The 24,172-nt window shown below is 35.7% G+C and overlaps 1 protein-coding gene across 3 annotated transcripts; it reads right to left on the bottom strand.

Moving 5' to 3' along the window:
• Positions 1–354: 354 nt before the first annotated feature.
• Positions 355–22,674, bottom strand: LOC103984231 (protein BONZAI 3). Of its 3 annotated transcripts, none has more exons than XM_009401689.3 (16): positions 22,458–22,674; positions 19,234–19,281; positions 15,999–16,147; positions 15,874–15,922; positions 11,858–11,914; positions 11,276–11,452; positions 11,051–11,185; positions 10,845–10,906; positions 10,647–10,746; positions 10,449–10,563; positions 10,099–10,175; positions 9,885–10,022; positions 8,595–8,759; positions 8,396–8,509; positions 8,076–8,172; positions 355–669 (listed from the first exon to the last, which is right to left on the bottom strand). In XM_009401689.3, the coding sequence occupies exons 1-16, from the start codon at positions 22,605–22,607 to the stop codon at positions 536–538; spliced, it is 1,767 nt and encodes a 588-aa protein (XP_009399964.2). In that variant the 5' UTR covers positions 22,608–22,674; the 3' UTR covers positions 355–535. The 3 variants fall into 3 exon arrangements, with proteins under 3 accessions (XP_009399964.2, XP_064964304.1, XP_009399965.2); XM_065108232.1 differs by lacking the exon at positions 22,458–22,674 and adding an exon at positions 22,327–22,412; XM_009401690.3 differs by lacking the exon at positions 9,885–10,022 and having other exon boundaries at positions 22,458–22,668.
• Positions 22,675–24,172: the final 1,498 nt, after the last annotated feature.

Below are 24,172 nucleotides of genomic sequence, written 5' to 3'. Positions count from 1 at the left end.
ACATATGAGTGTACCCTTCGCAAGACAGCAGTGATTACTGCTATAAAAAATTGCCACTAGAATGCCAAATTGGCAAAGCTTTTTATTATTATTAGGCTGTTCTAACTTCAGGCAACATGAAATGGAAAGTACTGCGCACTGAGTTGGGCTGTCGTACGTTCATGTATATAGATGGTTGAATCACTCGAGGACATACCAAAATCCATAGAATTAAAAGATGTGATGATGTTCCAAGAGTCACTGCGAACCATAAAACCAAGCTCACCAACAAATAACATTCATCTTGAAGAAAAAGGAATAAAAAGAAGAAAAGTAGGGCAATCAGACATCACCAATGCACATAGAAAGCTGTGATAACACGAAACGGAATGTACATTATAATCAACAAGAACCTTGGCAAGGTTTATTTGTGTATACACAAATATAGACTACATAGCATGCCATGATAGCAAACCTTGTACAAAGATCTGTACAAAGTATGTACAAAGCAGATTGTGGTTAGCGACAGTTAGCAAGCAGTCTTTACAATCTGAGATCATTGAGGGAACGGTGGTGCAGAGGCTTCTCTGGGGTGAGCAAGGTGTGGTGTGATATCCCTGCTCTGCATGTACGACAGAAATTGCCCTGGCAGCTCCTCGAGCAATGCTTGAACAACGGAAACCTGACTTCCTGCAGCACAATCACAGGTGTCAGACGATCTTCAAAAGGAGAGCTGACATAAACAAACCCCATGTTTTGATTTGTTACCCAGACGATGGAACCATAGAGGCACAAGAAAAAAAAAGTACCAACCACATATATGCAGTAAGCGCATGTGGGCATGCACAAAAAGAAACATTGGAGGAAGGGTGGAAATAGGATCTATGCGGGCAGAGATAAAGACTTTGGTTAAAGAATTTAAAAGATTACCGTATGTTGCTTTAGTTACAATATAACAAATATACTATATGCAAATTAATTTAGTTAAATAGTCTGATTTATATAAACAAGCAAGCATAAAATTCGATACATTCCCCATCATCATGTTATTATGAACAATAACAAATGATGTGAAACAAAAATAGAAGAGAGAAGGAGAGGGTGAGAAAAGAAGTGAAATATAAGAGGACGAAAAGAGAATTCTCTTTATTTCAATAGATACTAAGAGCTAATAGTTAGAAATATAAAAACTTAATAAGGTTTCAAAAACTAGAATGCCTCATCAATCTTCCTTCCTTCCAAATTTATAGATTCCTTGTATATCGAATCCCTCAACCACCTAATTAATGAGTCACAATTTACTAAAAGTCAAACACATTACAATACATATTAAAGTCATGGTGCATTGTATCTTGGTAGTTTTGAATTTTCATAATTATCTCAAGATACAAATCATTTTCTCGAAATTTGATAGGGTTGAGTTTGAAATTTATTGTCTTAGAAATTTGAAGCATTTAATGCTCACCATGCACTACATCATCCTCCTCGGGTGAAAAAAAAAACTCATCCACGAGTTGTTATCCTCACTCCACATTAGGAGGACGTTCGTAAGTATTATCATTAATTCTCTTGAGAACTAGGTAGGGACCAATTTTCTTCTCTTTGAGTTTATTATAAGTTCCTACTAAAAAACACTCTTTTTTAAAAAAGACTCAAACAAGATCTTCTTTAAAGATCTTCCACGACGATGCTTGTTGGCCTTTTCTTTGTAAATTTGGTTGCTAACTTTAAGTATCTTCTTTACTTCTTCATGAATTTTTGGCATGGTAATAGCAAAATCCTATCCCTTTGAAAGGTGATTCAGGTACTCTAGCAAGGTCTAGATAATGAGATGAAATACGATCATAAATAATCTCAAATGGACTTTTGCCCGTAGAACGATCAACAACCGATTTATATGCAAATTCAGCACGAGGAAACATGAAATCCCATTATTTTGGTCTTCTTGCAGTAAAACATCGTAGTAGATTACACAAGGTTCTATTAACAACCTCAGTTTGTCCATCTATTTGAGGATGATAAGTATTAGTATATAATAGGTTGGAGTCAAACTTCTTCTATAAACTTCTCCAAAAATGACTAAGAAATTAGTATCTTTATCTGATTTGGTGGTTTTAAGATATCCATGAGTTTTAACCATTTTATTGAAATAAGGGTTAGCAATATAAGAAGCATCCATGGTCTTTTTGCAAAGAATAAAATGTGTCATTTTAGAAAATTGATCAACAACAACAAAGATAAAATCTATACCTCTTTGAATTTTCGACAAACCAATCACGAAATCCATACTAATGTCATCCCAGAAAGCCTTAGGAATAGGTAAATGAGTATATGCACCAAGATTGTGAGTTTGCCCTTTTGAAGTTTGGCATATTCATCTTTTCACATAACGTACAACATCTCAATAGAATGTAGCGCCAAAAATATTTCGCTTTGACGAGAATGACTATTTTGTCTCTCCCAAAATAACCTCCTAATCCACCAGAGTATAGTTCTTGGATAATATGCTCTCTTCAAGAATATTTAGGAATACAAAGTTGATTTCAACAAAAAAGACTACCACCTTTGATAACAAAATCTTCGTGGTAACTCTTTGCGCATAACTTCTATGTTTCTCCAAAATCTTCATTATTAGAGTAAGTATTTCTTATTGCATCAAATCCTTTTAGTTGGGCACACATAGTATTAATAAGCGCCAATCGTCGCGTCTGCAACCTTATTATATATTTCATTCTTATGCTTAAAAAAAAAAGTATACTCTTGTAAAAATGCCACCCATACAGTGATTTAGAAAGCGCTAGGCACCAAAAGGCGCCAAGGTCCAAAAACGCCCGAGGCACTAGGCGCTCGCCCGAGCAAAGTGAGGCGCTAAAATATAAAAATATATATAATATAATTATTTAAATTTTTAAATAAAATATGCTATTAAATTAATCTAATAAATACAAATACTATTACTAGTATACTGTTAACAGTATACTATCGAAAGAGGAGAAGAGTGTAAGGGAAGACTCGGAAAACTGATGGTGTTGACTGAGAAGAGTGGGAGCGGCAACTGCAAGCGACGACAGTGGCAACGGCAGCAGCGACAGCAGCAACAGCGGGAGCGGCAAGCGGCGACAGTGGCACCGGTAACAGCGAACAGCGGGAGCGGGAGCAGAAGCGGCGAGCGGAGACAGTGGCAACGGTAGCAGCGAGTAGTGGCAGCAGCAGCGGGAGCGGGAGCGGAAGTGGCGAGCGGAGACAGTGGCAACGATAACAGCGGCAGCGGAAGCGGCACTAGTGGGAGCGGCAATGGTAGCAGCGAGCAGTGGCAACGAGAGCGGCGACGGCAGCAGCGACGACAGTAGCGTGAACAGCGAGCAAGGTTAGGGTTGGGGAAGTCACGCTGATATCGGTGCTTTAGTTGGTTCGATTGAACCAACCAAAGCACCGGAGACCAAACCAGACCTCAAACTCTAGTTCGGTCGCCTGGTTTAACCCAGGCGCTCGCCCGAAGCGCCCGGTGCCTAGGCTCGAGCGAGCGCCCAGGCGGCACCTCTTTGAAGCATGCCGCCTGGAAATGAAGCGAGGCGCTCGAGCCTCGCCTAGCTTCGCCCATGCGTCGCCTCGCTTCGCCCGAGCACCTAGGCGAGCGCCCGAGCGCCTTTTTAAATCACTGCACCCATCTTGTATATTGTCTATAGAGATTTGCTTGAAAATTTATATGTTTAAGAACTTCACGATCAGAATTTACGATATATTATCTTCGCATTAAATAAGGTCTCCAAAGTCGTAGTGCTTAAATAATAACATAAAATTCAATATCATAGATTGAATAGTTCTTATATTGTTAAACTTTTCGCTAAAGAATACAATTGAATGTCCTTGGCCAAGTACACTCCAATAGCCACACGAGGGGCATCATAATCAAATTTAAATATTTTAGATAAATCTGATAATACAAGAATAGAAGTAGAGGATAATTTCAACTTTAGTGATTCAAAACTGTTGTTTGCCTTAGGTGTCTATTGAAACACTCCTTTCTTTATACAATAAGTAAGAATAGGAGCTGCAATAGTGCTGAAATTCCAAATAAATCGACAATAAAAGGATGTCAACCCATGAAATCTCCGAATATCTTATAGGGATGTTGGTATTGGTTAAGTCTGGATAGCTTCAATCTTCTCAGAATCCACTTGGATACCTACAGAGGTTAAGATGAAGCCTAAAAAAGCTAGGCTCGAGGTCATGAAGGAGCACTTCTTGCTGTTTGTCTCAGGTGTTCATAGAAACACTCCTTTCTTTATGTAATCAGTTAGAGAAGCTACAATAGTGCTGAAATTCTGAATAAATCGATGATAAAAGGAAGTGAACCCATGAAAACTTGATCATCTTATAGGGATGTTAGTATTGGCCAACTCTAGATAGCTTTAATCTTCTTAGAATCCACTTGGATACCTACCGAGGTTAAGATGAATCCTAGAAAAGCTAGGCTCAAGGTCATGAAGGAGCACTTCTTAAGAGTTACATATAACTTTTCTACCTTTAAGGTTGATAGGATAGTTTTCAATTGTTCAATATGATCAAGTTTGTTGTGACTATAGTCTATAAATAAGAATATCATCAAAGTAAACAACAACAAACTTCCCAATATAAGAACGCAGAATTCGATTCATTACTCGCACGAAGGCAGTCAGAGCATCTAAAAGTTTAAATGGCATAACTAGTCATTTATATAAACCTTCTCAAGTCTTGAAAGCAATTTTCCATTCATCTCCTAGTGTAATACAGATTTGGTGATAACCGCTTCGAAGATCAATTTTAGAGAAAATTTGAGCACAATAAGCATATCAAACAAATCCTCCACACATGGAATAGAAAATCTACACTTAATGTAATCCGATTATAGCTCGACTATTGACACACATCCGCCAAGTTCCACCCTTCTTTGGAGTCAATAAAGCTGGAACAACGCACGGGTTTAAACTTTCCCAAATATAACCCTTGTATAGTAGTTCCATAACTTGCCTACTCAATTGTTTATGTTCTTTTGGACTCATCCAGTAGTAAGATTTGCTCCTAGAATTAGATCGATTCGATGTTGAATGTCTCGAAGAGGAGCCAAGCCACTAGGAAGTTCTTCAGAGCAGATATCTTTGAATTCCTCCAAAATAACTTCTACTTCACAAGGAATTTCCATATGCTACATGCATTCTTTAGCAACTAATATAAATACAACTCCACTTTCTTCACTTTCTCTTATAAACTTATTTAAAGTAAGGAAGTTATTTCCCTGCCTTCGGGTTAAAAGTTTAGGAGCAAACTCTTCTCTGCATGGCAAAAACACAATTCTAACTCTATTGAATTTAAAAGCATAGGTGTTCTTTCTACCATAATGGATAACATACCTATCATATTGTCATAGTCTTCCCAAGAGTACATGGCTAACATCCATTGGTACTATATCATACTACACATCCATTGGTACTATATCATACTACACATCATCTTTACAATTTTTGCCCATCGAAAAAGAAACTAAGCAACAATTAGTAAACTCGTACCTCATTGCCTTTCTTGAACCATGCAATCAGATATGGTTTAGTATGTGGTTCTGTCTTGAGCTTAAGCTTGTCTACCATATCTTGAGACATAATGTTCTCACAACAGTCACCATCATAACAAGAGAACAAACTTTACCTTAACACTTGTAAAGTGTGTTTAAAATATTATTTCGTAACTATTCTTCATAAGAATCATCTCTTGGAGTAGCAAGCGCTCTATGGATTACCAAGCATTCGTCCAATTTAGGTGCAATTTCTTTAGAAGCCTCCTCAACGTATTTATTATATCTTAGTTCTTCGATATCTTCAAGTTGTTCATTGGCATCTTCTTCTTCGGCAAAATTACCTTGTGCATCATCTTGCCTATTTGGGCACTCGTTTATGTAGTATCCTACTTGTTTGCATTTGAAGCATGAAGGAAAGTGACAAGTGCGACTAGATTGTCCTCCATGGTTGTTAGGAGTTAGCTTGGACACATTTTTCATTATTCCGCTAGTTTTTGATCCATTAGCATTATAACGAGTAGAGTCAACTTTAGAAGAGGAATGTAAAGGAACATTAGAACACATCTTTGCTCCACTTCTAGAAAGTTTTGCTTCAACTTTTAGTGCTAATTGATAAGTATCAAATAATCTCCATAGTTGTTAAATCTCCACTTCATCTCGAATCATAACTCATAGGCCACCGACATATCTTGCAACATATTGTTCTTCAATCCCTTAAGTGTTATTTCGAGCCCTCAATTTATTGAATTCTTCAGTATAGTTGATGACGATTTTGTTACCTTTCTGAAAATTATTAAATTATGAAAAGAAAGTTTAAACATAATCAGATGAAAGAAAATCCTCATGAAGCCAAGATAAAATCTTCATCTTCCCTTTCCGAATGTGCATCTCTTACATCCTATCCCACCATATTGAAGCATAACCTCGAAGCCTATTAGCAATTAATTTTAATTTCTAGTCTTCGGGTATCTCCTTGTACATAAAGAATTTCGCAATGACACTAAGCCAATCAAAAACTTTTTAGGTTGAAGTCGACCATAGAACTCTAGCAAGTTAATCTTGATGTTGTCATTTACACGAAAAACCTCTCCATGGATGTCTCCTACAACTTCTTAAGATGTAAGGGGATTCATGTTTTTGAATCCATCACTTGCATAACCATGGCTTAAGCCTCTAAAGACCAAGGTATACAATTTCGAATGATACCGTCCAATACGGGCGGTATGTACCGGTCCGACAGTAAACCGGTACACGGACCGCTCGTTACCGAGCGGTTTTTTTATTTATAAATTATATATATAAGTAAAGCGATGTCGCCTCATTTTTTTGCAACGTCACCCCGCTTGGGGAGAAGAGAGGCGACGTCACACTTTTTTTTACTTTTTTATATATAAATATATATAAATATATATATAGACAAAAAATTATATATATACATATATATATACACACCGAATGGTATACTGCTCGATATACAGTACCGTACCATATCGAAAGAAGGTCGAAACTCCGATACGGTACGATATTTCAATCCTTGCTAAAGACATGGGTTTCTTGATGTTCGAGGCGCATGGTAAGCTCTTCAACTTGTCTACTTAGTGCTTCAATTTCTATATCCTTTTCACGTCTATCTAGTTGCATCATTCTTTCACTGCATCACCCTTTGCCCCTTCTAGTTGTCATAAGAAGGAAGTATTCCAAGAGCATAACAAGGCTCTGATACCAAATGATGTGAAATAAAAAGGAAGTGAAAAGGTGAGGGTGAGAAAAGAAGTGAGATATGAGAATATAAAAAGAACTCTCTCTATTTCAAGAGATACTAAGAGCTAATAGCTCGAAACACAAAAGTTTGATAAGGTTTCAAAAAACTAGAATGCCCCACCAATCTTCCTTCCCCTTTTATAGACCTCTTATACATTAAATCCCTCAACTACCTAATTAATGAGTCACAACTTACTAAAAATCAAGCACAAATTACAATATATATTAAATTTATAATGCATTATACATTTTTGACGATTTTGAATTTTCATAATTATCTCAAGATATGAACCATTTTCTTAAAATTTGATAGTGTTGAGCTTCGAATTTATTATCTTAGAACTTATGAGCATTTAATGCTCACCAATGCACTGCATCAACAAAGCTTTACCAAAAAATGAAAATAGAAGTAATAAACATATGCATAGCATAAAGGAAGCTAAAATATTTCCTAAAATATTTATAATGATCTGCAAAAGAAAATGTTAATATGCGATCTTTTCTTAATGGGGAATAAGGTCTTAACGAAATAGAACTATTTTAAGAGGTGCAATAATAGACCTTACATTGAAATTCATAAAAACCTGGTTTATCAAAAGTTTCAAGAATCAGGAGGGAACCATGTACATTGTTCAGTTCCTACTGGTTCACAGCTTGACTGGTTGTGGTTAATGTATGCCTTTTTGAATGCCATAAGCATGATTCTAGATGCACTACTACATGAGGAGACCTATAATTCCAGCATCATATCATCCATCTAGAAAGACACGCATTGATCACTTACCCTGCACATCCCGCATTGGAACAAATTGTACAATATCTCGAGTAGCTATTCGGCCTGTAGAGCTCTCTAATCGTTTTCCATTATCAGCATCCAAGATCTACTCAAAAGAGGTTTACATGAAAACGTGTTATTTCCTATCACAATTAGAATAGAAGATAAAGAGAGTAAACAGTATCCAGTTTAAAGAATTGGCGACCACCAAGTAGCAGGTAAATCATGTAAAATTCCAGGAAGAAAAGCACTAGTAAGTATGTCAGAGTAAGTAACCAGCAAGACAGAAAATAAATACAATGTGAAGATGAATTGTCAAGATATCTTACCTCCATTTCTTTGTAGTCTGCACCCCCAACTCCAACAATAAGAATTGACATGGGTAAATCAGAAGCCTTAACAATCGCATCCTTTGTTTCCTGCAAATCTGTAATAACTCCATCCTGGAAAGGCAAAAATATAATATAATAAACCAGAATATATATTAAAAAATTGAGCTGTTAAATGGCATGCTAATACTGCTTTTACCGTGATTATAAGCAATATGAAGTACTTGTTTTGCCTAGTGGATAGAGATCGGCTAGCAATTTCTGCAGCTTTGTTGATCACCGGCCCGAACAAAGTTGGTCCAGCAAGAGCAACATTGTGCAGGGCCATGGCATATGCTGACATAATACCTTCTACTCCAGAAACCTGCAACAAGAGAGCAACTATTTGCAAGTGAAGCACTTGTCCTGGTTCTGGAAATTCAGTCAGACATAAGAATTTAAAATGTCAGGCAACTAAAACATTACTAGTAAGGGGAAATCAATGGATTGTTTGTCAGATTTCCAATTTTATAACATGGGATAATACCAAAGATTTCCAATTTTGCAACATGTTCACTAATGATTTAAAGACATTTCGACATGCTCTTTTATTGAAAACGAAGAAAGCTTAACTGATTAGTTAGAAAATGAGCCGAAAATGGGTCATCTGCATCACAAGAGGGGAGAGCCCTCGGATCTACCAAAAACAGCTAGTTTTTTTAGCTACACTATTGAGTGTAGCTAAAAAGATGAAGATGGAGGAAGGAGGAAAAGGAAGGAAGAATCGGGAGGAGGAAAAAGACAGAAGAAGAGAAAGTAAGAAGAGGTGGTGGTGGAGGTAGAGGAGGAGGAAGAGCAAGAAGGAGAGGAGATGATGCAGGAAGAAGAGGAGGAAGAGAGGGAGGAGGAGAAGAGGAAAAGACGCACATGCGTTCGCTCAGGCATTCGTGATCCCTAAAAGATTAAACGGGTCACCTCCAACCCATTTTAATGGTTCATAGCAGACCGCCCAACATGAGATCGGTCCACATAGTGGTTTACGCTTAGACCAATACATGAAATTGGCAAAAATTCTAGTACATTAAACCAAATAATACGATCTAACAAGCAGTCAAGCTAGACTATCAGACATCCAGATTCCAGAGCAAGCCAATAGGGTAACAACTCACCCTGGTTAGGTCAAATAACTAGTTCTGAGGATTATGAGCAATGGCAATAGACATGATACAAACAGAAAAAAGGAGCAGCTGTCGTTAAAAAAGAAGAGTGGACCACCCAAAACAGTCATCTGTCTGTTCGGTCCAGACGAAGTTGAGTTCCTCAGGGAAAAACAATACAAAATTCAGTATTTGATTTCATCTCATATTCTCACTGTATTCTGCGATACTGTACCAGAAAGTTACCACCGTGATGCTTTTACTCCTTGCAAGATTATTAATCTAATCATACAAACATATTATATGTACAGGATTAGAAAGAATAAAATAAGACTACAACATGTATTCTTCACCTCACACTCCTCAGAATTTCCATTCAGGTTGAAACAATGAGAAACTGACTCATAAGCTATCCTTCCACCAAATCCCCATGCAAGAAAACGCCTATCAGAATCATAGAACTGTAGAACCTCTCCAACTCCTATTATGGCCTGGTTAAAAAATTGTAGGATTACCTAATTATAGCTTCAAAAACATAAAAAGGCTGACTCAGAATAATTTTCTCACCTGTTGATAAGAATTCAAACGTCCAGAAGGATCAATAAAATGCAAGGAAGCCGGAAGCCTTGGATCCCCATTTGAAGCTAAATAAACACATATTTTAGCAAGCAGAAACTATAGTCCTTTTGTGAAGCTTTATAAATGACAAACAAAAAAGACAGCCGAGCACACGAGGTTGCTGTCAATGCTAGGTTTGAAGAGGGTCGACTTATGCAGCCTTACTCTAGCAAGCAGAGAGACTTTTTGACTCAAACCTTCCAAATTGTAAAAAAAAAAAAAAAAACCTTACTGTAGTGCCAAAACGCAATGTTAGTTGTAACTATTGAAAAGAAAATGTGTCATCACTAATTGCGCACCTGTAAAATCGATGGCAACCATAAAATTAAGCTCAAATCCACTTGATATATAATCCAAGAAACTATACTGAGTTTTCTCAATGAATTTATCCACAAACAGCTGCCCTTTAAGCATCTGGACAAAAAAAAAAAAAAAAAGTAAATAATGTGCTACCAAATAACCCACTGATAACCTTATGGGTGGCAGAAGCATTATACCTTTCTATTGTCAGGACGTGCAACGGATGAAATATAAAAGTTTGCACCATTTTTTTCCCTGCCAAGCTTCTCAAGATCGGACACACTTGTTTGAAGTTTTCTGTAGAAAGTGTAAATTATTATGAAACCAAGTTACAAGTTGAATAAGGTCTGAAAAAAAGAAACAACAGATTAAATTAATTGCAAGGAATTAGTTACCCTATCAGATCATGCTTGCCACTGCTGTTGAAATCGAAACACTCGATCATCAATGGATTCTCCTGCAAACATCCCAAAAAAAACCACTAATAACTAGGAAGATTTTAGAAGTAAAACAACAAAAGTAAACTATTTAGAAATAAAGAAACAAGAGTCAGCTATCTGGCACATTTTAAATATTGGGTTACACTATAAGACAAACATGCCTTGCTTCCAAATTGCTGCATAGACAGGGTTACAGGTTTCCAAACTGGGTTCAGGTTGTCATTGATAACTTCTGTTTTGCATATAGGGATCGAGCTACCACTCTCCACAATTTTCGATATTCTTAAGAAAGGATCCTGTAAGATGAAGATTGAAGACTTGGATAAGAACTGAAAATCAAAGAATAACTTAACCTAGCAAGAAGATTTTAGCCTTCACATGCATACACTTTTGGAGAAGGTATCCTTATTTTCCAACTTGGAGCAGCGCAATATCATCTCAACAGCGACCCTTGAAGCAACTGTCTCCTCTGCATGAATAGTTATTGTTCCTGAATGCAGACCAGAATGCCCACGTTGGTCTTGGAGATTTAGTGTCATGCTCCTACTTGGCTTCGTTACTATCTGTTAAATGGAAATCAAAGATCAACTCACTTTTGATAAAATCCTGAGCACAAGCAAAGAAATTTGTGAAAAAAATGGAAGTGCTAAATGTAGGAAACATAGACAATTTACTGCAACTTGATTGTTAGAAAGCAAGACTGTCTTGAAAGCCAGAACAATTTACATGTACTCAGTTTTTTTATATACATAGGCATCAAAACAGACATAATAAACATAAATATATATAAATAAATATTTAATATAATGAAAGAAAGCTTGTAAACATCAGAACATGTCAAAGAACTTCTAAAACCAAATTTTCCATATATAGCTTGTAAACATCACAATGTGCTAAAGAGCTTCTAAAACCGACTTTTCCATATATGACCATCAGAATAAACATTCAATGGGACAGATTTTTAGAACCTCTGAAAGTGCACAAGAAGCCTCCCCAAGATAATCTTGCTCATTCAAGTTCAGCATCTGCAACAAGGTGGATAACAATTTAAACACTGAACTCAGTAAGATTTTTTTTTCTCGTTCAATGCATAAAATAATATATGATTTATTGACTGAAAGAAAGTTCATTCTTATGAAGCAAGGTTAAAGTATACAAGAATTAAATTTACTCTCTCTATCTAGAAAAACAAAAGACTCCAAATTCTTGGACAAAGAACTCCAGGTATTTCCCCAGTTCAAATTTCAAAAATCTGACACTTTTGAAACTTCAAACCTAACAAAAAAATTAATTTTTATGACCGTCATTCACCAAACTATCAGGTTAGTTTTATCTGTACCATGTAGCAATGTCAGACCACAGAAGCAGATATATCTAGACTTCTTCCTATTATCTTCAATCAAGCGAAGTTGACATATAACATCATAATGACTTTCAATCTAATTGATTAAATTTCTGGTCAACAAAGAAATAAAGAGGAGGCAAGCAAGAACCTGAATTTTATTTTATTTTACTGAAAAGAACATCAGAAACTTCTCTTTAAGACCTAAGATCTCCAATCAAACCATCCAATAAGAGGGTATTTGTTCAGTGACTTAACGGCTGCCAAAAACAAAAAAGAAGGAACATCCTTGGAGTGCATGGATGAGCTGGAGAAAATGGATACACAGAAAGCAGTCAACGTTTCTCTTTCATTCTCCTATTTCTTTCACAGATATTTAGTGAGTGGAACTATTCACTGAAGTGTCGCAGGAGCAGATAAATCACATACCACAAGCATTTAAAGCCTATCCAAACTTCAAATATAGCCCTTTCCTTTGTTAACTCATGTTATTTTTTTGCCATTACAATTCTAAAGTTATTGCCACATAGGATGAGTTATCAAGCTCATAAGCCAGGCTTATCCTAGCCTCAGTAGTAAATCACCTACACTTGATAAATTTGGCAATTAAGCTAAATACTGAAACTAGAGACAAAACAGAAGCCCTCAAAAATCTGATTATGGGCTCGAACTTGCCATCAGATTGCATGCCATGGCAGATTCCAACTTCACATGCCATCACATAGCATCAAAGAAAACTATCACAGGCTCCACAATCCAACCAATGATGCAGAAGTTCAATTAATTTTTAAAAAAGCAAATCATTTAAAACTAAATATGTACATATTAAATCTAAACAGCCATGACCAAGTTCGATTGGACCAAAGGATTACAACAGAAAAAATAGAAACAAACCCTCCATAGCTATAAGAACCAAGGTATACAGTTTCGAATAAAATCGCCCGTACCGGTCCTTCAGTTAACCAGTACACAAACCGCCCGTTACATATATATATATAAGGCGACGCAACGTCATCTTTTATAAAAATATTTTATATATAAAAAAAATCTTTTATATAAAAAAAATCTTTTATATATAAAAATATTATTTATTAATATATATATATATATATACGAGGTGACATCGTCGAATTATATATATATATATATATATATATATATATATATATATATACATACATACATACATACACCGAGCGGTATACGGAATGGTATACCGCTCAATATACAATATTGTACCGTACCGAAGGAATGTTGAAACGCCAGTACGGTACGAAATTTCAAACCTTGATAAGAACTACAGCTAAGAGACAAAAAAAGGTAAATTGTTTGAACAGGAGTCTAGAGCATGTTTCAGTTTTAGTCAGGGTGAATGATGCAGCCAAGCATGCACCCAAGGGTGTAGATCTAGTTCAAATAAGGCCAGATTGAATTTAAGTGTACTTTAGAACAAGGTTTGAAATATCGTACCATACCGGCGTTTCGACATACGCTCGGCATGATATGATATAGTATACCGAGCAGTATACCGTTCAATATATATATATATATATATATATTTATTTATTTATTTATTTTATTTATTTATTTATATTTATATATATACATATATATATATATATAATTCGGCAGCGTCGCCTCTCTCTTCTCCCCAGGGCGACGTTGCCTCATTTATATATATATATAAGATTTTTTATATATATAATATTTTTATAAAAGGCGAAGGCGACGTCGCCTTTAAAATATTTTTTTTTTCCTTTTTCGACAACGTCACCGAGGCAACGCGACGTCGCCCTTAAAACATATATACATATATATACATATATACATATATATATATATATACATATATATATACCGCCCGGTAATGGGTGATCCGTGTACCGATCAACTGGCGGACCGATACGTGCGGTATTATTCGAAATTACATACCTTGCTTTAGAATTGAATTAAGTAATAGAAAGATTAGTTTTTTCCTTCTCTTTCAATTATTCTCAAGCTTTCTGTTTTCATTTTTTGAGGTATTTTAGAGATAGGTTAGAAGTTCACAGGTGGCTCAAAGTACAAGGCACACCCTTTTCTCTATGCAACACCAAGTAAGTCCAGTCAAAAAGAAATTTTATCAAGCAGAATGCACAAGTAAAGGAATAGGACAAAAATTATCCAGTTGCATGGCGATAAATTTCCTACAGAACTCATAAGCTGTAGGTTAGATACTTGCTAGTAATATACAGAATGATAACAGACTGAATCCACAATGGAAAGCAGTTTATTTTGGAAATATACCATAATGCATAAGTTCAAATTCAAGTTTATTCTGTGTGAAAAACAGACCCCTATCTCTATTTTTTTACAGTTTTAACAACTGTCCTTTTTTCTTTTACTTTCCTCTCACGCTCCTCTCACTCTGTCCCTTTCTTTCTCTCTTTCACATATTTCTCTCTTACCTCCTCCTCCTCTTCCCCATCCCTCCTGCCCCGCTCTATCGCCACCTCGCTACCTCATATGAATCGTTACTTCCTCCTCTGCCACCAGAATGCCTCCACCACACCTCCTCCTCCCCCTCCAATCCTGTCTTTTCCTCCTCCGCCAGTCCTCCTCTTCCTCCTTTCCCCCTCTATCTTCTCTCCCTCTTTCTCTTGGTCCAGACAATACTGATCCATGGTACATTGGTCCATACCAAAATCATAATAGTCCAAACACCAACTGATATCAACACCAAATCTGATTTTTTTTCTCAAATAATTATTAAAAACATTGGACACCAAGGCAAACGTCAGGGATAATTCTCAAGAAAACTCTTCTTTTATGTTGTTTTTTCTGATTATAGAGATGAATATATGATTGGATTGACTGTTCATATGTTGTTTGTAATAAGCATCAATGATTAATGAAATATAACAAGATCACCTTATATCATTTATTATACCTTCTTGCTATCTTCTCTTATTATAATGCTGAAAAATAATATTATTCATGATAAATAGATTAGAGCACTAGTTAATTAATTATCATTTATCATGAATCATAACACATAAAACATATTCGAGTGCTAAATAAATGTCTGTCTTTATCCCATGATATTGCATATTTTAAGTATTATATGTCCAACAAATGCCATATCATATCTTATTTCTGCAGGTTTTGAAATATCAATGTTCCCATTTCACTGTGTCTTCTATCCATAGACATGCTCCGTAAAGGCCAATAAATGGAGAAAGAAATTTGATAAACTAACATAGGAAAGAGGGATTTGAAGAGAAAAATTTTAATGACAAATGCTAAACAAAAAAAAGCTCCTATACATAAGATTATAAAATAACTTAAATTCATGGATCATTAGCTTATTTTGTAACTTTTGTTGAACTAAACATCGCATGCAAAGAATACTATCTATGACTTGAGGTATAAACCATTGAAATTAGTCCACAGGATTCTATAGACCAACTAATGATTTCCCTCTGTCCATCTGAAGATATTATGGCTTTTACAATGCCCTAAGTTCACCATTATCAAGATAGACATGGCATTCATAAACCCTATAGAAACAAAAAAACATAGGAACTGATTAGAAAAGTAGAGATCTGCAAAAGCATAACTCATAACCATTACTTAAACCCTAAATTTGCAAGAAGCAATTACCTTAACAGGTATATTATGGTATTTGGTGTCAACATCATAAACTCGAATCCTGCAATGTAATATATTTAGGAAGAACAGATAATAGACATGTTTGGAAAAGATACAGAATATGATAAGAGGCTTACACCAATGGTTGAACAATCTCAAACTGATAGTTGATAGTAAATTTTGTGATCCAAGCAGGACTCAGACTATTCATTATTACTTCTGTACGCCCAAGTTCTTCAAGCATTCCATCTCTTTTTTTGGAATAGAGAACAACCATTGGATCGCTCTAACAGATATCAAACTAAAATCATCAACAAAATCTTGATTACAAAGCACAACATTACTACTACAGTTATATTTATTTATAAAAAATCAAGTTGTTCTAAATATACAAAAGCCGAAAAAACAAATTGAAGAAAATGACTTAGAGTAAACATAGGATAAATTGTTCCCAAAGTTTGTCACTCTGTTCACTGCATTTTATTAACATGTTTGGTAAGCATCTTGCTTCACAAAGAAAGATAAACTATGAAACAATAAGACTCAGATGGTAACACCTCAGTTTAATCCCACAATGAAAATGGGAGGAGGGTTGAGTTGATTTATAGGGTTAGATGGCCTAATACACTAACTTGGGCTTAAGTATTTATTACCAATGCTTGATGCCTGATCAAATTACTGGCTATTTATCACAGCCTGGCTAAGGTGAGAAGGCAAGATTAGTTCTTCTAGAAATTCAAGTACTCAGAGAAAAGAAATCTCAGCAAAGAACAAACAGTAACTACCCTTCACGGAAGAGTTCTAAGTTTAGAAGTCAAACATACTGCCTTGGTGACCGACCATTGTGCATATGCATGTATGTCAAGTAGTGAAACAGATGTATCTGCTACCAGATAAACATCATTAATAATCATGTTTTTTCCTATCTTAGACTCCATGCCCAGCAAAACTTCAATCATAATGGTCATCAGATTAAAAATATTGTAGCGATTATCATGGTCAGAATTAGTTATTTCAATTAGAGACACTAAAGCATACAGGAAAACTGAGAGCTTGATAAATAGATAAAACCCAATTTAATAAACACAGATTGTACATAACCATGCTGAAAGAAGCTAGTGGTATGTTCAATTTCTTTAGTAATATAATTCAGCTAAATTCATCTGAGCATTGCACCAAATTTAAAAGAATATTCCAGGTTCAAAAACCTATTTTTATAACACTAGGCTCAAGCATTCTCAGTGCACCTGGAGTTAAAACACACTATTCTTCAGATTAAGATATAGAATATAATGCACTTTGTCAATTCTTGCTGAAGAAATGAAAAAAGAAAAGGTCTGTCTCATGTATGAATGCAAAAGATATATGCAGTTCAATATATCAAGGGTTAATGAATGCATACGGATGATGTGGAAAGAAATGATAAGAAAATAAAGAGATACACACTGTATTAAAAATATTGAAGCACCAAAGTATATCATCCATCTGTCCCATTGTAGTGCACATCATGCAACAAAGCACAAACTCTCAGAAAACTTTAACTAAGGAGAGTTGGTAAGCGACTGGCGCACTTCCACAAGGGTTTATCAGGATAAGGTACATCAGATGCTAACCTATAAAGATGGTCTGAGGCAAGGGCAAGGGCAAGGGCAAGGGCAAGAGCAAGGGCAGAGCAAGTTCATAGGATTAAGTTAGATAATCCGAATGTTAATCCAATTGAAGGATTTGGCACTCCATACCACATTAAGTATTCAATTCATTAATCGAATGGATGTAACTCAACTATAGGCAAGCATGTTAAAATAAGTAGCAATGAGACTCAATTGATTAAAGCATGTTCTTAAATGTTTTAGCCTGGGCTTAGAATTGCTAAGTTCCAAACAAATCTGCATCACCCAGTAGATCATTGTATGGGTCAATTTGACAAGAAGTAACCACAAGGGAACAATAAGTAGCAAAATTACCACATGCATGAAAGGAGCTCAATTGTTGTTATTCTATGCCAAACCAAGTAGACTATCGTGTAGATGCAAATCCAATAACTAAACCATGAGTGAACAATTAATTACAAAAGAACTACATTGAGAAGGTATGTTTCTATTGAATGGTTTAGGTTTGGGTTTGCAATTGTCAGACTCCAAACAAGTTTGGTTTGGTTAAATGCCTTATGTTTTCTTCTTAGGTACATACATCAAATTGATTAGAAATTATGCTTATTACTTATAGTTATAGTCAAAGGTCAAACTAGGAAACAAACATAAGATATATTATTATATGTACATTGATTTATACCCACTTTAATCCTTATGGTAAAAGTTCCAAAAAGGACCAAATCAAATGACTTAAATGAAAAAACTTTTAAAGATTTTGTAGCCATTTGATTCCTCTATTAGTGAAGATTTGATATTTTCTGAGGGAAATTTTAGAAGACTTCTTTTAGGGAAAAAAAAAAAGTTGATAGCTACTAGAGAGGGTCATGGCTTGAATGATGCAGGAAAAGACAGTGTTTCTTGATGCTCATTGGCCTTACTAAATTTTCCCTTTTATCCGCGAATCTGTCTTTTTTCCATTCTAATCTTCTACAACAATTCCTGTCTTTCTCGTATCTATTTTTGTCTTTTATCCATGCATTTCAATATAACTGTTATAAGTTTACAAACTATATGCTGCTACCCATATTCGAATGAATCACAAATCAGAGTGCTCCGTTTGCATAGTCTCAAGCCTTTTCCTTAGTATTCGATCTTAATCTGCATCTGGCTTTTAGAAGACAAGTTTGCTTGAAGCATCATTACAATCAGCGAATGACATATTTTCAGAAGACTAGTTTTACAAAAGTTTGTCTTGGGAATAAAAATAGAATGAAATATAACAACAAAATTGCATCATCAAGACCACGAGTTCAGTCAGTAACAAGCATTGGCCAACTTTAGCAGAGTAAAAAATCTTTAACAAAATGCTCAGGAATCAATGGTTCATGAAGATGAATCACAGTGATGCTGCATCATAAATTCCTTTTAACTGCAAAATGCACATTTTCCATGATGTGAACCATAGGGTTTACAGCTGTAATAATTATGTAACATTACAGCTAGCTTTAGTTCAATTGCAAGTTTATCGGGTATCTTCCCTTTTTGTCAAGATCTGCAAATGTCCAATCCCATCATAAACAAGACCAAAAAGTTATTGTCAATACATCATTTTTTGCTAATTGGACAAAGGGAAAGGTAGGGACAGAATGATCACTCAAACGTAAATGTGACGCTAAATGATACACCAGGAAAAGTACAAAACTACAAAGAGCCATCCTTCAATGTGGATAGGAATATCAAAATATAATTAATAAAGATATGGTCAATTTTCCGAACATACCTTGGAGAGAACATCAAGGTTGCGCAATTTTGAAGCAGAAAATGACAACTAGAAAAAGGAACCCATGTTAAGATCAATAAACTGACAATCAAAACAAATTTAATTCAGATCCAAATAATGAGAAAATAACAGCCAACCAAATGGAGCAGTATAACCAACAACAAATTTATCAGCAACTAAAAAAACTAAGGAATAATAACAGACTACCCGATTGGCCCTTGCAGTCTAATATTTATAAGGTTACTTGGTAATGCTGAAGGCACCAAGCAAGATTTTAAATACTGGGCATACTGCTCCTTATATGGGCCTGTATTTAGCAGTCCAAATGGGAACCTTCATGTGGAGCAGACCAGACGAGACCAGACCAAACAGGACAATATCCCGACCATACCTCTCTGTTCTCCCATCTTCTCTCTTGCTAGGCAGTATTGATATGTATATGTAGACCAGTTAAGCCGCAGCCAGAACTGACAGCAGCCGAAGGTTGTAAACATTGACAACACATATATCATAACTATCATATGGCTGATTGCAGTGTATTTATCCATTATAAGAGCTCCCAGATCAGCTCCCAGTTCACCTTTCATGTTACGCAACTACTTTAAGCAATTCATGTCAGTGCCACTAATTTCATATAATTGTGGAAAGCTAAAAAGAGATGGTCACAGAGGAAAAAAAACTATAAAATGAATCATGGATGAATCAACAACCTGGTACAGAAAATCCACAATAATTTTATCTGTTGGTAAGGGGCAAAAGCATGACAGTTCTATCTCTAATATAAATATGAGTAAATCTTCTCAACCAATTGTCAAGAATAACTCCAGAAGGTAACTGAAACAGGGAGAACAACCAAGTTCTTTTTTATTATTTCCTATTTATTTTTTGTTTTCTCAATTATAGAATGAAAAATGAAAACACGATTGAGGATTAAACAACATAATTTAACGTATTGTTTGCCTTACTAGTCTATACCGATGTACTGACCAACCATTGGTACAATACGTACTGAACCGTACTAATATACAACATATGGTATGATAGGGTATACCAATAAACTAGTATATATCGCATGTACCGGTCCCCTATTGAACAAGTGCATACCGCCCAAACCAAACGGTATGCTACGGTATAGCGAACCTTATTTTAAGGTCCCCTCTCAATGAATACTCATACAATTAATTACAATATCAATGTTGGAACACAAATGCAGATTCAAAAATGCCCTAGTCAAAAAGTGCTTCTGTTACCCCAAAACAAGGTAAATAAAATAACATAATCAATACCATAATTAAAATACAATCAAACTGGTATGTACCAACAGGTATTTATTAATCTAACCAAGCACCAATAATGGTTCATACAACTTCAATTAGCAAAGTTTCACATACATTCCGTAGGATCTCCCCATCATCATCATCTTTGTAACAATTAGGGTAGAGGATGAGAATCTCTTGCTAGTCATAATTTACCACTTGGTAAGGATTTGTAACAAATATTTATATATTAAATCATTTGATAAAAGCAATTCATCGCGCCACTAATATAATGAATTCCATGATCTCTTATTTACTAAGCATAAATCTTTTATTTTTATGTAGCCCCTGTAGCCCATCACCTTTTTCTTTTGGTATGGTGTTGCATATGTTTTGTAGTCAAAAATAGATTATATGCAGAGTAAGGTTGTGTACATCCTAACCTTCTCTACATCCTATATTGGTCATAAGTCCATTGAACACGTCCTTCCTTTTATGGAATATCTTTCAATGATAAAATTAATAATCACATTCTTACATATACTTCTCTACAAACATTCCAAGTTAAAGTTTTTGGTGAATCTCCAAATAAAACTCCTTGTTGGTTTAATTCAAATATGACCCTTGATTTTTTTTTTCTCTTTTAACGTAAGTAAGCATCAACCTAGCAGATGAAAAATACAAAACTTAAACTCTCCATTACATCCAAAATTAATTTCCTCTCATGAATTCTTATTGAATACATCAACAACTATAACTTCTAAATAGGAAAAGAGAAGTCCTGGCCTCGAGAGAAGCTCCTACTCTGAAATGTACCAAGCACAAGAGACTCAATGATCTGGCACTTAATCTTTAGCACATTATGTTCCTAGATTACTTTTAAGTTTTAATTTGATAATCATGTTTATCATGAAACAACATATAAATCAAACCCTGAGGTTTTTGTTAGAATTTCCTAATGCCTTTATCATAGTTGGCAGAATAAAAAATTTTCCATTCATAGCTTAAATTAATTTTTGAGATGCCAATAGTCTGAAATTTATCCATGCCTAAAGCAATTACCCATTTAAAATCTACATAAGTACCAACGGCTTCATCTTTCCAGTTTTGCCTGCTTATCATTTATGCACCAGCCTTATTTGACTAAGAGTCAGATTTCACCTATGGTCCACCATTATCATCTAAGTCGAAGATGTCCTTCAGACCATCCAAACCTACTTTTCAATCACGCACGTTGGATAGACCATTTTTTAGCCAATACAAATGATTTGAATGCTCAGGCTTGCTGCAACTTGTCTCAGTGTATATTGCTGCTGGTACATTCTGTAGGTATAAGAATCCATGGCGTTTATACTGTCTGCCAATACTTGAGGTTAATTCCAGCAGGTTCTTCAAACCTTAATCTTGCTATTTCTTTCCCCAAACGAAGAGTGGATAAAAGGTTAATTTATTAACCTAATTGAAAGTTCCCAAGAGACAAGTACTCGGACCATCAATCACAATTTCAATGTCGGAACACACTGTGAGTTCAAGAATTTCCACCACAGTGAAAAGCCGCTTGCCTCTCACCCCAAAAGAAAGAAAATGATATAAACCGAACGAAGGCCCCACCTCCATGGGATCCGATCTTTAGCAAGGGTTTCGTGTAGAATCGGCACGACGAGGGTCGGGTCAAGATGCAAGAAAACGAATCGAATCCTAGGGTTTGGCGAGGTCAGAATTTAAGAGGTGGTTTCTCACCTTCGACGGCCCCCGGGGGTAGAGTCGGCGTAATGAGGGTCGGGTCAAGATCCAATAAAACGAATCGAAGCCTACGATTTCAGGGGTGGATTCTGACCTCGAGGGTGGTGAGGAGGTTGCGAAGGCACCGGGAGTAGAATCGGCACGAGGAGGGTCGGCTCAAGATCCAAGAAAACGAATCAAAGCCTAGGGTTCGGCGAGGCTAGAGTTCCGGAGGTGACATCTCACCTCGAGGGTGGTGAAGAGGCCGCGAAGGCCGCGGGAGTGGAGGAAGTATCCCACCGCGTCGTTGAGCTCCTGCGGCGCCGCCCCGGCGGCAGGCCCCCCGGAGCCGACCGCCTGTTGACCGCCCCTCACGTCGGAGAAGCACCCGCCCATCGATCGATTCCTCCCCTGCCGCGCCTCGCTCCCTCCCTCCCTCCCTCCCCTCCACTTCCTCACCTACCTAATCCTCCCTTCGTTTCGGGCCGCGAAGCCAATCGGAGACGATCGCGCTTTATATTTAGAAAACCGGAAAACCGCGTCGACATACGCGTCTATTTCACTATTTGGGGATTCAAAACGAGGAATGGAGGAGGGTATGCGTCACATACTGTAATATTCGTGCGATGATCGAACGGGCTCCTGATCCAAAGGATATATCTTGATAGAGGATGATTTGGAGGTCAATCAAAAGAATAAATTGGTCAGGTCAATGAATTGGATGCATCGAAACCCAGTCAACGCCGTCCACTCTGCACAAAGGAACGGAAATTACAGAGAAACTACGCATTTGAGTTAATTGATTGACCGTGATCGATTTGGTGTCATTGTTTAAGATGTTAGTTCTTTTTGTTTTCTCTTTTGATGGATAATGGGACCAAAAGTCTAAGCCCTATTTTTTCGAAGAAAAAAAAATTATTTTCTAAAGTATAAACTCTCAATCAAACACATGATCTAAAGATACGTAAAATATCTTTATACCAGTGGTACCCGATATATCTCAAAGTATAATAAAATATCTTTGTCTCGATGGCACCTGACGTATCTCAAAGTATAATGATGTATTCATCCAGAGCAAAAAAAAATTATATGAAATATGAAATGTATCTTCTTTGTAATAAATCTCATTTCGATATATGTCAACTTAACATAAAAAAATCAAGTAAACTAAATCATCTCAAGTGATATATTTACTTGATATCTTGTTTATGTATAATTTATTCACCCATAACAAAAAGATATCTAAAGCATATGATGCATGATGCATCCATCTAGAACAAAAAGATATTTAAACCACCTAATATTTTTCATAGTATCTCGTATCGTTATGGTTGTGTTTAATGTAACTTAAATTATCTTATTTGTATATTATGCATTCACTAAGGACAGAAATACAGTTAAAAGTGCAACTTTGGTGATACATCTAAAGTATTAGTTATTTTTGGCCAATTAAGACTCTAAATATAAATTTTAATCAATATCTACTAAATATACTCAATTATCAAAGACAACAAAGAGCGTATTGTAAATCGTGGGATAATACATACAAATATCTTTTACCCTGAATCGAAACAGTGAAATAAATATGAGATACAAAAAATTGGATTTCTCTCTTTCAAACATGATAGTTTTATAAATATTGGATCAATTTTGTTAAATTAAATTAATGATCAAACTTGATTAAAATCTTATGTGTCGGCTTTGATAGGAAAATTATATATATATATATATATATATATATATATATATATATATATATATATATATATCACTAACTTAGAAAAATTTCTTTGGTTTTTAGATCATATCTCCAAATAAGAGGTAAGCAAAAATGATTAGCTACCTTGTGTTTTATCCCTTAATCGAGTTAAAGAAGACGATCGAAGATACCTCAATTCATAAAAAGTAGTCAAATGAAAAGTATTCGAAGATACCTCCAAATAAGATCGTGTTTTTAGATC

This window comes from Musa acuminata, chromosome BXJ2-5 (assembly GCF_036884655.1).
Source record: "Musa acuminata AAA Group cultivar baxijiao chromosome BXJ2-5, Cavendish_Baxijiao_AAA, whole genome shotgun sequence".
NCBI lineage: Eukaryota > Viridiplantae > Streptophyta > Magnoliopsida > Zingiberales > Musaceae > Musa > Musa acuminata.
The sequence above is the reverse complement of the archived record's forward strand: the minus strand, read 5'-3'. Positions and strand labels throughout refer to the sequence as shown.

Excerpts from the sequence above, each read along its gene's own strand:
- LOC103984231 (XM_009401689.3), bottom strand. The coding sequence starts at position 22,607 with ATGGGCGGGTGCTTCTCCGACGTGAGGGGCGGTCAACAGGCGGTCGGC. Across the intron at positions 16,148-19,233 it reads ACCTTGATGTTCTCTCCAAG|AGCGATCCAATGGTTGTTCT; the intron begins GTATGTTCGGAA and ends GATATCTGTTAG. Across the intron at positions 8,760-9,884 it reads GAAATTCTGAGGAGTGTGAG|GTTTCTGGAGTAGAAGGTAT; the intron begins GTGAAGAATACA and ends CTCTTGTTGCAG.